Source organism: Apiospora kogelbergensis (assembly GCF_038363985.1).
Source record: "Apiospora kogelbergensis strain CBS 113332 chromosome Unknown utg000006l_segment0_segment0, whole genome shotgun sequence".
Taxonomy (NCBI): domain Eukaryota; kingdom Fungi; phylum Ascomycota; class Sordariomycetes; order Amphisphaeriales; family Apiosporaceae; genus Apiospora; species Apiospora kogelbergensis.
This window is the reverse complement of record NW_027117423.1, coordinates 1,414,523-1,428,129: the sequence shown is the minus strand read 5'-3', so window position 1 is coordinate 1,428,129 and position 13,607 is coordinate 1,414,523. Positions and strand designations below refer to the sequence as shown.

The following is a 13,607-nucleotide window of genomic DNA, read 5'->3' as shown; positions in this document are numbered from 1 at the left end:
TATGTACTTTCTCTACGACTCCATCGATTCCGCGGTATATGTACATGTACAATGCGTCTGAAGAAGCATCCAGTAACAAAGGAAAAGGAGCCCGACCGCCTCACCAAGTGCAATTATTGACCACTTTTATCCTCATCTCTCTAAATCAAATACCGCGGGCGCTTACGCGCCGTACATGACCTGGCCCATAGGCCTATCCTCAGTCATGCCCGAGGCCATCAGGTTGTTGTCTGGGTTTCCAGTAGCCTTGGCAACCGAGCATCGCGCCATTGTCGGTGAGCTGTTACGCATGTTAGTCTCAATAGTTTAAATATCGGGGTTGGAAGAAGATTTTTACCTTCTAGAGATAACATCAGTGAAGTAGAAATCATCGATAACCTTCTTCAAGGGTGCACCAGTTTGCTTGGCACCCTTGTTCTGGTCTACTAATTGGACCTTGCTGAGCGACTGAAGGGCGGACACCTCAACTACGTCATAGGCGCCAAGGGCCGGGCTGATCTCCTGCATTCTGTCGCGAAGCTGGGCAACGTCGTCGTAGGGTAAGGGGGCACCCAGGAACTCGCTGGCAGCCCGAATGATCTTCCAGTCGGTACGAGCAGCACCAGGTAAGGACGTGGCAGCACGCGTCATCTGAGAACGACCCTCGGTGTTGACGTAAGTGCCAGCCTTTTCGGTATAAGCAGCCGCGGGAAGGACGACATCGGCAACCTGCGCACCGCGGTCGCCGTGGTGGCCTTGGTAGATAATGAATGCGTCCTTGGGGATATCTGCCTCGTCGAACTCATCGGCGCCAAGAAGCCAGACCATCTTGGGCTTAATCTCGGCAACAGCAGCGGAGGGAGGGACGAAGCCAACCTCGAAAGCACCAGCTCTCGAGGCCTCACGTTGGAGGACGTTGTAACCATTGTGCTCGGGAGTCAGGAAGGTCGCGGCGTTCTTATCCACAAAGCCACCAATGAGCTCATAGAAAGCCTGAGCATCAGCGTGGTCAGTCACACCAGAGCCAACAACGATCATGGGTTTCTTGGCAGCTTGGAGCTTCTTGCCGAAGGGTCCGGCCAGAGCCTTCTTGAGCGCGGCGAGGTCAGTACCAAGATGTTCGAACTCGAAAGTCGAGTCGAAGGTCTCGCCAACGACACCGATCTCGAGATCGGACCTCAACCACTGCTTGCGGATACGGGCGTTGAGTACGGCAGCTTCGTGTCTAGGGTTGGTACCGACAAGAAGCATGCAGTCTGCATCTTCAATACCCCAGATAGTAGAGTTGAAGAGATAATTGGCGCGAACATCGATACCGTGGGGCACAGGGCCTTTGCCGGCAGGGGTGTCAATGGTAAGGTTCTCAGAGCCAAGCTTGTTGGCCAGATCCTTCATGGCAACCATAGACTCGACCTCGGTCAGAGCACCAGCAATGGCCTTGAACTCATCACCCTTGGGTTGCAAAATCCGATGGGCGGCAGAGATCTCCATCAAGGCTTGCTCCCAGGAAGCAGGCTCAAACTTGCCCTCCCGTCGTACCAAAGGCATGGTCAGACGCTGTGTCTTGAGACCATCGCAGGCAAAGCGGGTCTTGTCGTTGATCCATTCCTCGTTCACGTCGTCGTTCAGGCGGGGAATAACACGCATAACCTCCAGGCCGCGAGAATCGACACGAATGTTGGATCCAAGGCCGTCCAAAACATCGATAGATTCGGTCTTCTTCAGTTCCCAAGGCCGCGCACGGAAAGCATAGGGCTTCGATGTGAGGGCACCGACGGGGCAGAGGTCGATCACGTTGCCGGACAGTTCGGAGTCGAGGTTTTGCTCAAGGTAGGTACCGATTTGGATGTCGTTTCCACGACCAGTGGAACCCATCTCCGGAGCACCGGCAATGTCGTTGGAGAATCGGATACATCTTGTGCAGTGGATACACCGGTTCATCGAAGTCTTGATAAGGGGGCCAATGTTCTTATCTTCCACGGCACGCTTGCCACCGATCTCGTGGAACCGGCCTCGGTCGGCACCGTATCGCATCGACTGATCCTGGAGATCACACTCACCACCCTGATCGCAGACAGGGCAATCGAGCGGGTGGTTCGCCAGCAGAAACTCCATTACACCCTCGCGGGCCTTGTGCGTCAGCGGGGAGTTGGTCTTGACAACCATACCCGGCTGGACAGGCCAAGCGCATGATGCCACGGGCTTCGGTGCTCTCTCGACTTCGACCAGACACATGCGGCAGTTACCGGCAATCATCAACTTTCTGTTCATTTGGTCAGCATCGGCATTCGCGGTGGGATATCGAGGGGCGTAGTCGGATCGTACTCATGATAGCAGTATCTACACCATGTCAGTATTCTTTTCCTAGCGGATCGTCGGCATTCGAGTATGTGACGAACCTGGGAACAGTGGCTCCGGCCTTCTCGCAAGCCTGGATCAAAGCAGAACCAGCTACCCCAAAATCAGTATATACGATCGGGTCAAATCCTTTGGTGTGGCCCTCCTACCTTCAATTGATACCTTCTTGCCATCTATATGCCAATTTGTCAGTCAATCCGTCCTCTGCAGCATTGTACGCATGATCGACGACGCCACTCACCAATCGTGAGCTCTACCTCGGCCGGTCGTTGAGCTGTCGCAGAAAAAGCTCGCGAGGCATTGGCGGCATGCCTGCTGGTCCGCCAAGCCGAACGAGCTAGAGATCGTCGCAGCATCGTATCGTCCCGACGGAATTGGGAGATATGGATGGAGGGGAGGATGCAGGACGGGGTGGTGGTGGGCGGCGGTTGAGGCCTTGTGTTGACGTCTTCGTCTTGAGAAAGTCTGCCGGGCCTTTTGGTGCTTCGATCAATTGTCGGGACTCCCAGTGGCCAATGCCAACCAGCGGGTGACATTCATTATTCGGAACGGAGCTGATTGGCTGTGACAGCTCCAGAGTGGGCCGTCAGAATCGATGAGTAATCGAAGCTTGCATTCTTCCAGCATACAACATCGGCTTATCTGATCCTCAGTATTGATGAGTCTAGCTAGACAGCAGTATCGGACAACATCGATCTATCCAAGTAATATACAACTTCACTTAGGGATTGTCCCCTTATATTCCATTTGAGAATATGTACCAATAATCCCCGTGCTTCCAGTTCGTTGCGCTACTACGACATACTGTTTTTATGCTCGCTTAAACTTGAACATATTCCAATGCTGAAGATGTACTTGACTATATGCACATCGACAGCATGCCACGACATATATTTCTTCATCATCTTCTTGCTAGTGTCCAAGTCCTATACATAGTATCAGGCATTGCTATGTGTAGGCCGATGAAATGCAAGCTCGGTTTCGGGTCAGTGCAGGGTGCCCGGGCTATCTCGGTTGGCTTTTAGAGAATGCACGGTCCATCCCAGCACATCAGCTCCTTGTGCCCTGGGGGCTTGGGGGTTGCAACCAGCAGGTGTACTGTACGGCACAGCGGAGAAGCTGGGCCTACTGCCGGCCTGTTATCAATGCTTGCTCAGATGAGAGCGTTTGGATTTCTGTTGGATCGCCTGAGCTTCTTTCCGCGCAGTAATATATACTCTGCGTCATCCAAAATGCCACATGGGTTGTGCGCTTCTATCTTAAATGGAACACAGGCCAAACATGTGAACAAACACCCCGAGCAGATACTCGGGGTCAGCCAGGGGTAGGTTTCTGGCAGCTCCGTGGGTAAGGCCCCAAGGCATCAACCACTCTCGCTTCTGATTGGCTTTGCTTTCTCCAGGCGCTGGGCCGCGAAGTGACACCAAAAGACGACGGACCAGGGCCATTGGGAGAGAGCTTTGGTTCACTGTTCGCTCGCTGCAGTCTAGCAGCAAAAAGACAGACAGTCAGTTAAGAGACAGCTCATCATAAGCGGCACTGCACCGCACACTGGCATTGGCTGGGCCGGCTGGCTCTCACTGGTTTGAAGGCAAGGCAACGCAACGTAGTCCAACCGCCGCAACATTTTCGTTTTGTGTCATCTCATTTGATAGAGAACGCCCCCTTTCACACCACTAGGTTGGGTGATGTTGTAGTTATCTTCGTTTCGCCGTCAATCCTTGCCTCCATTCTGACTTAACCCGACCTTTTTCCCACAAAACTAATTGGGTTGAATGAGTAACGACGATTTATCTACGACGCCCGACCCTTTCCGCCCCCGTTCTGCTCGTCCCTCTAAAGATCGGCAGCGACGTAGCTTCTTCGCCCCGAACCGCGACCGACTTTCTAGGTTCCTCGCGTTGTCACATCCTCCCGCTGTCGAATTTGCATTGCATCAGATCAGTATTTACGACACATATTGAGTCATTGTTACTCATCGGTACCCTGCCGTTGTCCAGCCCGCCATCGATCCGCCGTCGCGTGCTTTGACCCGTGGCCCGCTCGGCACGACCATTCCATACTTCGAACAATTGTTGCGCATGTCGAACGCATGCAATATCTCGGCTCGACAGCATACACGATAGATCCAAACACGCGAAAATACGTCCCTTGAGACTCCTCGCCGCCGCACTTCGGCGCTAAGGGGGAGGGAATTGTAGCATGAGCTGGCAGCAGGTGCCCGGCATGGGCGCCGGCAACGGAGGAGGCAATATGGGCGGACAGGACATGGGTGGACAAGGGCCGAACGGCATGCATCAACAACATGCGACCGAATACACCCTCCAAGGTGTTATGCGCTTTCTACAGACCGAATGGCATCGACATGAGCGCGATAGGAACGCTTGGGAGATCGAGCGACAAGAGATGAAGGGACGCATAGCGGCTTTGGAAGGCTCTGCGCGCAGGGCCGACGCAACCCAAAAGGCACTGAAACGCTACGTCGGGATTCTCGAAAAGAAAGTCAAAGAGCAATCTGCACAGCTAAAAACGGGAGCCCCGGCGGCGGCAAGCGAGGGTGAACACGCCGTCAAGCAGCCCCCTCAAATTGATCGCGCTGCTTTGATAGCTGAGAAGTTGAATCGTATGTATTATCTTGACGTCCTGCGTGGAACTTCGAGTGTACTAATACAGCCCTAGCATCGGATGAGAAACCCAAGGATACAATCCCCGGCTTCGAGGGCATGATGGGCGAGCGAGCCCCCAAGAAGACGAAGAACGCGACCATCTGCGAGCCTTCCTGGACCAATGCCAGGCAGAGTTCACCTACCTGATGATAACCCCGGCCAACCCCATGCCCCCCAGAGAATCACCGCCATTACCAATGATGGAGGATCTACGCGAGGGAGAATATGGAGTGCCCGCGGGCCTTCACCAGATGGACGCTGCATTCCAAGCTTTGCGCTTGAATAACCAGAACCATGTCAAAGAACCTCCGAGATCCCAACCGAATATGAACTCCCATGCGCCCCCGATGCAGCAAGCACCTAATCCTGCTTTCCATGGGAAAACACCCCAAGACATACAATCTGCACCCATGGTACGGTCTGGGGAGAATGCCTCGGCCCTCTACTCAAACCCCAACGAATGGCCTGCTCCCGTCGTTGGTGTAGCTGTCACCAGTCGCGAGGAAGCGATGCCAAAGCAAAACCATGTAAACGAATACCCGCGCCAGGGGCCGGTTGAAGAAGCCGTGGAAAAGCGAAACTCAAGCGATGCAGATGGTTGGGACTTCAGTGAAGGTTCATTCCCTGACGCCACGTCTTCACAACCTCTTCAAAACCTCTCTTCTACGCACCGCCCTGATCAAGATGTCTTCCCTACTGCCGAGAATCTTCCGAAATCCCCTAATAGGGGACCTGCGCCGCACCGGAGGAAAACGTCGTTGTCGCGCAGGAAGAGCTCTGAGCATGAACTATCTTTGACCTCCATGTCACAGAAGCCCGAGACCGGGAACTTCAAGCTACGCTATGGACTCCGCGGCCACCTTAACACTGTGCGAACTGTAATTTTCTCTGGCGGCGGTAGCCCCGGCGAGCCTGAGATCTGCACCGCCGGCGACGATGGTTTGGTCAAGCGCTTCCACATCCCTCGTGAAAGCTCGACCCATATGAACGCAGCTGCCTCAGACCTTGATGTTACGGCAGACTTCACACACCGAGGGCATGCAGGGGCAGTTCTCTGTCTTACTTCATGGTCCCTCTCACCAAACTTTTCAACCGGCGGGCGCGCTCAAGGTGATGGCTGGATCTTCTCAGGTGGACAAGATGCATCTATTCGAGTTTGGGAACGCGGCAGGGTGGATCCAAAAGCGACCCTAGATGGCCATAAAGATGCTGTATGGGCCATTTGCGTGCTGCCCGCGACGCTCGGCGGAGTCTTTGGACAGACGAATCCCCACGGCACACCCGAACGTATCCTGCTTGTGTCCGGTGCTGCCGACGGTGTGGTGAAGGTATGGGCTGTCAGCGCACCGCCTCAACTGACATCGCCACAGCCGGCTCCTACCGGCCGCCGCGCAGGTGGGAGTGGACGTGTACGGGGTAATTCGATGAGTTCTGGCTCCCAGTTCCCCAGTTCTCCGCAGCCCAGTATGACTACCAATACGCCTTTCAACTCAACTCTTATTCACGACATTACACGTTCGAACGGATCTAAAGCAAGTCCTACTTGCATTACCCCGCTGTCAGGTAACGGGGAGGCCTTTGTCGTGTCGTACTCAGATGCATCTATCATCGTCTACGACACGCGGACCGGTGAAGAGATTGGTAACATGACGAGCCTCGAAACATACGATGGCACGATTGCAACAAGCGTGAACTCGATTGTCGCGACGACAGCTGGGCTTGATCAAAACTCGACCAACGGGCTTGGTGACGAGGATGGCAATGCTACAGGAGGCGCAGGTCCTACTGGTGGTGCCGGTGGATCGGGCAGTGGCATAGAAGGTGTTATCATCAGTGGCCACGAAGACCGTTTCATCCGGTTCTTCGATGCCAACAGTGGTATGTCTGCACAAGTCCCAACCATTCGACACGCGCGTATACTAACATCCAAACAGGTCAATGCACGTACAACATGCTGGCACACCCCGCCTCGATCTCGTCCCTGTCCTTGTCGCCCGACGGCCGGGAACTCGTCTCCGCCGGCCACGACGCAAGTCTACGGTTTTGGAGTCTGGAAAAGCGCAGCTGCACGCAGGAGATCACCAATCACCGCATCATGCGAGGTGACGGGGTCTGTGACGTGGTTTGGAGCAACGACGGCAGATGGGTAGTGAGCTGTGGCGGCGACGGCTCGGTTCGAGTTTTTGCCCGATGAAGAGAGAAACAGAAGGATTCTTTTGATGTGCTCTGAACAAGCTGCTACGGCCGCCACTGCTGTTGCCCACTTTGCGTTTGCATTCTAGCATATGGGGAGACTCATAGAAAGAGCCAGCATTGGTTTTCGAAACGCGAAAATATTCTTGGTGATATAGTTTTTGCTGATCCTGTATTCGAGTCGAAAGGCATCAGAGAGACAGGGCAATGCGGTGGTGGTGGATGATCCTGTTTACGAGACTCGTGTATAAAACGAAAGGGGGCACCTACTTCGCCCCTGTGTGAGAATTAATGAAAGAAGGTTCGTTGGCTTATTGATGCTCGGCAATACTTCTTACTCGTTGTATGTTATTCACTTATTCTGTATTGCGAAAGACCGAGGTTAGACTGTGCGAGTAGGGTGGGAAGCTTGATCCATTTCTGCCTATGGCCGCCATGTCTCGCCACCTGAAACTCAGTATTGCCTCGTGGTCTACAAGGCATGATGATGTGTCCCAAACACAGAGCTGAACGGCCTTCGAGGGTCGACCTTTGATGTCTGAAGCTCGCATACCCCTGTTCCCCTCTGCCCCTCTCTCTCGACATGATAAGGGATCTTCAAGACAACCGATATTGAACGCTTTATGAAGTTGGGATGATAATTGCGGGCAGGACAGTCGCGGAAAGTCGTATTGAAGTCATCAAAAGAGTGTAACTGGATAACTAATAGGTGAATGACACATATGTATTCACTGATTGATATGATCGTGTACAGCCAGCCCCTTTTTGGTATGTATAATTACTGTTAGTATGTCGTCACGATTAAATTTAAGATGGTTGTATAACCGCAGCTGAAATGGCGTCGGCATTCCTGTATATACGGTCACCTTGAATAATTGTTGCTATTACTCACACGCCGCATTACCTTAGGATTACTACACCAACATCAGAGGTATAGACAATATGGGAGAGGAGCCGGCCTGTTGTTGGCTGCGTCGGAGAGCCTTTGGCGATGATTATGACGAAGAGATTTGTAGTCCTCTCTCCTTGAAGTGTTGTAGAAGTATACTGAGTAATTTCACCTTTTCTACGTATGTGTCATATTCATGTGAGGGGGTTGTGATTCAATTGTCATATTCGAATGAATTCGCAGATTCATCTGTACAATTAGAAATAATAATAGCAATAAGAAACAATCAAGCTTATTCGAAGTCCCCCTCGTATTCAATTAGAGTCCCGAATATCCTATAAATTGCACCAATTCCCATATGCCACGCTCACTCCACCAACTTCCTTCGTCCCATACTGAGTGGCATTCCCAAACTACTCGACTCGAACTATTCCAGTACACCTACGACGAAACGGCCGAACACACGATCACAGCGAGCAGTTATCTGTTTTTCGTTCGTCACATTCATGATGGTAAGTCATTCGTATTCCAGTGTTTGGGTTACAGTAAGGTGCAGTTCCGCTAATCACTGTATTACTAGAACAACATGAACGCCGCGGAAGGCCGAACCAGCGGTGACCTGCCGCATCGCGCCCAGAGACTATGGGCCATGCGCAGAAGAGCTCGAATACTGGCAGGTCCCCTTTTTGAACAGACCGCTGCATCTATGCTTTCGCAAGATGTCAAAGACAGCCTATGGGAGGCCGTACTATTATGCCTTCGGGATGCCACGTAGGTTCTTCGTCCTGTGTATATATCGTTAATGCAGACATGGTTGCTAATTACACCATCCCCTTATATAGCGAGCACCACATGGACAATAGCCCCCCAACACGCCATGTCCTTACAGCAAGATGGTTGAGCGTGCTATCGCTACTGTACTTTCGGACAATGTCGATTTGTTCCAGGTCAATCACGACGGCGAGAAAGCGGATGATTCGCTACCCTCAGAGCTCATGTAACGAGCTATAGGCACGGAAACGCTTACGCAACAAGATATGCAAAGACCGCCGCTTGAGGGCCGTCCAGAAGGTGCACCAGTCTATCTCGATGGGAGCCAGGTTGACGTTTCTGCAACTGCAATGCAGGACATGGTATATTAGAGGACTAGACGGTGTGTTTAGACCAGCGCCTACAACGAAGGTAGTCTTTGCCACTACAAACGCAACAGACCATGGGCCCGTTGGCGAGAAATTTGAGACTAGTTTGGCATTATAACGGTACAACGTCTGATCTTTCACCCTGGCGCTAGTGAAAGTAAGAATACCAAGTTCAAACATGTCAGCTAATAAGACTTCGATGGTGACTACCGTGGATGATGACGTTACTCGTGCTATGTTCTCAATCGTCAGTCTTGCCCTTCGGTTTCATGGCCTTCCCTGCTTGCTCCAATGCCGTCTCCTCCGCGTATGCGTTAGCTCCCTTCACATACTCCCCCAGATATCCCGGGACCTGTCCCAGCTGGTTGTAGGGGCTGGGGATAGGCTCGCCAAATACGGAGTGGACGGGGACCACGCCGGTCCAGACCCGGTTTAATAGCGCCTCGTCCTGGGCGTCGCCCTTTTCGTCACTGGGCGGGCCGCTGCGGATCTTGGCGCTGCCCGCCGTGATCTTCACCTTCAGCACGCTGGTGCTCTGCATCTCGGCGCCATTGGGCGGCACGCGGGTGTTTCGCCAGCGGTCACGGACCACGCTATTGGTGATCAACTCCATGGCCCACAGCTTCTCGGCCGTGTCAGTCACGGGTGTCGCGTACCCGAACAGCGTCGCGGACCGGTAGTTGTAGCTGTGCGAGTTGGGCGTCAAGGACAGAACAAGCCCGTCAACGTGGCTGGCTGCGACGGTGATTGGCAGGCCGGCCGGCTCCTTGCTGTCGCCACCGCCCTTTCGGGAGAGGTTCATGATGCGCGAGGATACGTAGCCGTGCAGGTACAGATCCAGCACGTCGCCTGTGTCGGCGCTGGGCCGGTCGAACGAGCCCATCTGTCCAATCATGGGCAGAGTCTGCGGGAAGGGCGAGTCTGGAACCGTGAAGGAGACATTGACCAGGTGGCTGGTGTTGATAATCTGATGTATCTGCTCGAGCGAGTAGGTGGCTATTGCACATGTTTGTTAGAGAATGGGTGGCCGTCAAGGGGTTTTTGCACGGTTGGCGATCGCTTACCCCTGCTGTCGTACCGGCGGACGGTGCTGAAAGGCTGCTTGGGGTACTCTAGAGATTGGACCGGCATCTTGCTCTTGTTTGGTGCGAAGTCTTGTGTTCAAACGAGGAGGTAGACGGTGTTCGAAATGCTCAAGAGCAGCACTTTATAGGCATTCAGTCACATTCCCGCAGCTCCTCTTCATGGAGGTTTATACCCGGCGACTGAGTCAAAATGAAGTCGATTGCTCCGTTCCGGAGGCGGGTGTTGGCGCGTATATCCGAGTCACTAATCGAGGTCGGCTGATTGGACTACCATCCCGCTAACGGGGCGGCTAGGCCTACGCATGCATCCGGGAAGCGGCTGACCTTCTGTAAACGGAAGGTCCATGCGATACCGAGCAGCACAAGATAAGGACCTGGTATATGCTGCATATACACCAGTGCTGGAAGCAAGCTATCATGAGGGGGCTGCTCGTTGGAGGACAAGTCTCAATAGAGCACAGTTCTGATAGCCACCAACAGTAAAGTAACCCTTTTGCGTTTTGATGTCTTGGATTTAGCGAGTTGAGATTGATACTGTCTCTCACACCATCGACAGACTAGGTATTGCAGATGCACCAGACAGGAACATTCTGTCTGGCCCTCAAGGCCGAGGGGAAGCTTCAAGCCCAAGGGACAAGGGAGGGGTAGCCGGTGTGCTTCCTACTATTAATGATATTATTTTCCGTGCTTTCTTTCTATTCCAAGTCGAGCTGTCAGACCAACATATACGGTCATGTAAAGTATAACACAAATCTGCGCTTGATTTTGAGTTTCTTGATAGGATTAAGGAGTTGCGGCTGCTGCGAGCCAGAAGCCTCGGAACCTCTACCGTCCCAGATACTATAACGAAGGTAGGGAAATAGAATATGACGTCGAAAATTCGCACAAAAATATTGAAACACAGGGAGAGGGCTGACTTCAGCTCACATAAGTTATCTGCTTACATGTGGGATTCTTTCGTACTTCTCACTATCCTTAACTGACAATTTGGCCTTCCAGGTACTGAACGCCATAGCACTAACCAGAAAGATGCTGCCTAAAGGTAGAGATCGGCATCCGTAATCAATATTAGCATGCTGTGTTCCCAACTAAGTGGGTTGAAGGGCGTTTAGGTTTAAGTATGGTCATCTGTTTCTATGATCAGTAGTCAGCTAATTGCTGAGTCATCTTTTCAGTGAGCTGGGTGTGGTCATTGGCGAGAAGTAGACTACTGGGCTAAGCAGTAAGATGGCATGTTCCCCGCGAACTATTTCTTACCGTGCCGGATTACATCCTGTCTGACGTGCCCCATATTGGGTGGCATCTGCGCCACCACACGGGATCCTATCGTCAGATCCTTCTCGGCGGCCCACCGGTACTTCTCAACCAACAGCGCTATTCACAGACGACACTATTGCGCCAAGAAGTGGTAGTCTTTTATTTGTATGGCAGAAATAGTCCGAGAATAGCATTAATAAATACACCTTTGACCTATGTGCTTGATTAGGCAAAACCAGGTATACGATACACCGTCGGTAAGCCGTGATTACGGCGTATGAGGAATTGTTTATGGGCTTGTTTTCGTCTGAGTAATCTTCTCAATAAAGAGGCTGACAGCAATCTACCCCAGACTTTTTAGTACGTAAAATGCTCGCTCACGACAACGTTTATAGCCAATGGTGGCTCTTATACCTGAATTCCAATCCAGAACTTTAGCTCGTAAGAGCCGAAAATGCCAAGTAGCTGAGCCTACCACTTCTACTTCAAGGCAATGGTCGTCGTCACGATACTTGCGCCTCATGCAGATCGCTATATGATGTGAGAAAACTTCTGGGCATTGCAGGGAAACCTGCCAAAATGACACATTTCTGATCAGATGTAAGTATAGTTGGACAACTTGAAGCTAATGTAATGGGTATATAAGGGGGACGCAAAGGTTTGTCTCGTAGAGCTCAAGTAACCATCATCAGTTCCATTCACCTTGGTATCAAGACAAACGCATCTACCTGTCCAACACCAAATCCTCATTCACACTATTCAACTATTCATTGTTTCAAAATGCAGTTCTCTACTCTCACTGTTCTCCTCGTCTCTGCCGGACTCGTGGCAGCCCAGGAAGAGCAATCTAAGCTTAAGGCGATTGTGCGTACACCTATTGCAGGCATATGATGAGTTTTGACGGCGCTAATTAGTGATTATATTCATTAGGGAAACCTCCAGCCTGACCCCAAATGCCTGACCAAGCCCAACTTCCCTGTGTACCTCAAGAAGTGCTACAAGGTTGACCAGTTCAAGTACGGCCAGCCCCTCAAACCCTTTGGATTTCTCTCGGAATGCTACATTAATGCAGCCCACTAACAAACCACCCAAACAGGGCCGTCCGCATCGACGTAGACGGTATTACTTGCTACGGCACCAAGTATGTTATCCCCAAACCCAGCCAGCCAGTCAACAATAACTCTGTATATGATTCGTTTGGCTGGTCCCCACTGTTACTCTCGCGTTTCTCTGCTAACCGCCCCGATCTGTAGGTCCGCTGGCTGCCTGGACGCTGGCACGCCCGTGAAGGTTGGCAAGGGCTGCCACGAGCTTAGCGAGTTCAAGGACGCGAAGGCTATCAAGTGCCTCAAGCACTAAAGCCCGTGAATCTTCCATCTTGCCAGATGCTAAAGGGGGTTGAGTATGTGTATAGTCGTGATGGGACAAGAGGATAGGCTTCTTTCGGCCTAAAGCCTGAAACAACTAGAATTCATAGGGTGGCTTCACGATTAGCCAATAACCTGGGACTAGCTCACCCCTTCCGCCAATACAGAAAACTTGGATCAACTCTTTATTTCTCCTTATATTCGTTTGAGTGACCCGATGCCTCTGTGGTAGCCGAATCCAATTAATATTGTTACTCTAGGAAGCTGTAAAGAACAAATCGGAAAGGCCGTTAGAGCCGCTCTGTATAACCAACAGAGACGAGCAAGAGTAGGGCCCGGAAGGTTAGAACTTCCCCTTCCCTTCGATTACTTATACTTATTCAAAGCTGACGAATGTGTAAGGTGAGTGGGTGGCCCGTTTTCATTCTCTCATAAAGTTTGATGCATAAGGTTATTTCATTTTGGTCCTCATCATAAATATGTGTACGCGAATATAAGCTATTATTCCCAATGACTTTTGAAAACTCTCAATCACGTAACCTCAAAAGACTCAGCTGGATTGACGTGGGCATCTTAGTTATGTTAATCATGAGTGGCATCGCTAAGGAGCGGTGCGAACAAGCTGGTGACTCCAGGCCCTCCTGTATAAGAAGCCTGCCTCGCTTCCTCTCCTA

At 51.8% G+C, this 13,607-nt stretch overlaps 6 protein-coding genes across 6 annotated transcripts; 4 read left to right on the top strand and 2 right to left on the bottom strand.

The window, feature by feature from the left end:
* Positions 1 to 162: 162 nt before the first annotated feature.
* PG998_009303 (NADH-ubiquinone oxidoreductase subunit) lies at positions 163 to 2,794 on the bottom strand (the record flags this gene model as incomplete). The annotated part of the gene is made up of 6 exons (XM_066876119.1): positions 2,579 to 2,794; positions 2,487 to 2,510; positions 2,379 to 2,430; positions 2,305 to 2,319; positions 338 to 2,242; positions 163 to 280 (listed from the first exon to the last, which is right to left on the bottom strand). The coding sequence occupies exons 1-6, from the start codon at positions 2,691 to 2,693 to the stop codon at positions 163 to 165; spliced, it is 2,229 nt and encodes a 742-aa protein (XP_066728275.1). The 5' UTR covers positions 2,694 to 2,794.
* A 1,745-nt stretch (positions 2,795 to 4,539) lies between these two features.
* On the top strand, positions 4,540 to 5,150 carry PG998_009302 (stalk rot protein; the record flags this gene model as incomplete). The annotated part of the gene is made up of 2 exons (XM_066876118.1): positions 4,540 to 4,960; positions 5,017 to 5,150. 2 exons carry the CDS (start codon positions 4,540 to 4,542, stop codon positions 5,148 to 5,150), a joined length of 555 nt encoding a protein of 184 aa, XP_066728274.1.
* A 20-nt stretch (positions 5,151 to 5,170) lies between these two features.
* PG998_009301 (WD40-repeat-containing domain protein) lies at positions 5,171 to 7,197 on the top strand (the record flags this gene model as incomplete). The annotated part of the gene is made up of 2 exons (XM_066876117.1): positions 5,171 to 6,881; positions 6,938 to 7,197. The coding sequence occupies 2 exons, from the start codon at positions 5,171 to 5,173 to the stop codon at positions 7,195 to 7,197; spliced, it is 1,971 nt and encodes a 656-aa protein (XP_066728273.1).
* Positions 7,198 to 8,671: 1,474 nt separating this feature from the next.
* On the top strand, positions 8,672 to 9,086 carry PG998_009300 (uncharacterized protein; the record flags this gene model as incomplete). Its single annotated transcript, XM_066876116.1, has 2 exons — positions 8,672 to 8,856; positions 8,975 to 9,086. The coding sequence occupies 2 exons, from the start codon at positions 8,672 to 8,674 to the stop codon at positions 9,084 to 9,086; spliced, it is 297 nt and encodes a 98-aa protein (XP_066728272.1).
* A 379-nt stretch (positions 9,087 to 9,465) lies between these two features.
* Positions 9,466 to 10,355, bottom strand: PG998_009299 (5-nitroimidazole antibiotic resistance protein; the record flags this gene model as incomplete). Its single annotated transcript, XM_066876115.1, has 2 exons — positions 9,466 to 10,220; positions 10,289 to 10,355. 2 exons carry the CDS (start codon positions 10,353 to 10,355, stop codon positions 9,466 to 9,468), a joined length of 822 nt encoding a protein of 273 aa, XP_066728271.1.
* A 1,991-nt stretch (positions 10,356 to 12,346) lies between these two features.
* PG998_009298 (uncharacterized protein) lies at positions 12,347 to 12,925 on the top strand (the record flags this gene model as incomplete). The annotated part of the gene is made up of 4 exons (XM_066876114.1): positions 12,347 to 12,430; positions 12,497 to 12,582; positions 12,639 to 12,707; positions 12,820 to 12,925. 4 exons carry the CDS (start codon positions 12,347 to 12,349, stop codon positions 12,923 to 12,925), a joined length of 345 nt encoding a protein of 114 aa, XP_066728270.1.
* Positions 12,926 to 13,607: the final 682 nt, after the last annotated feature.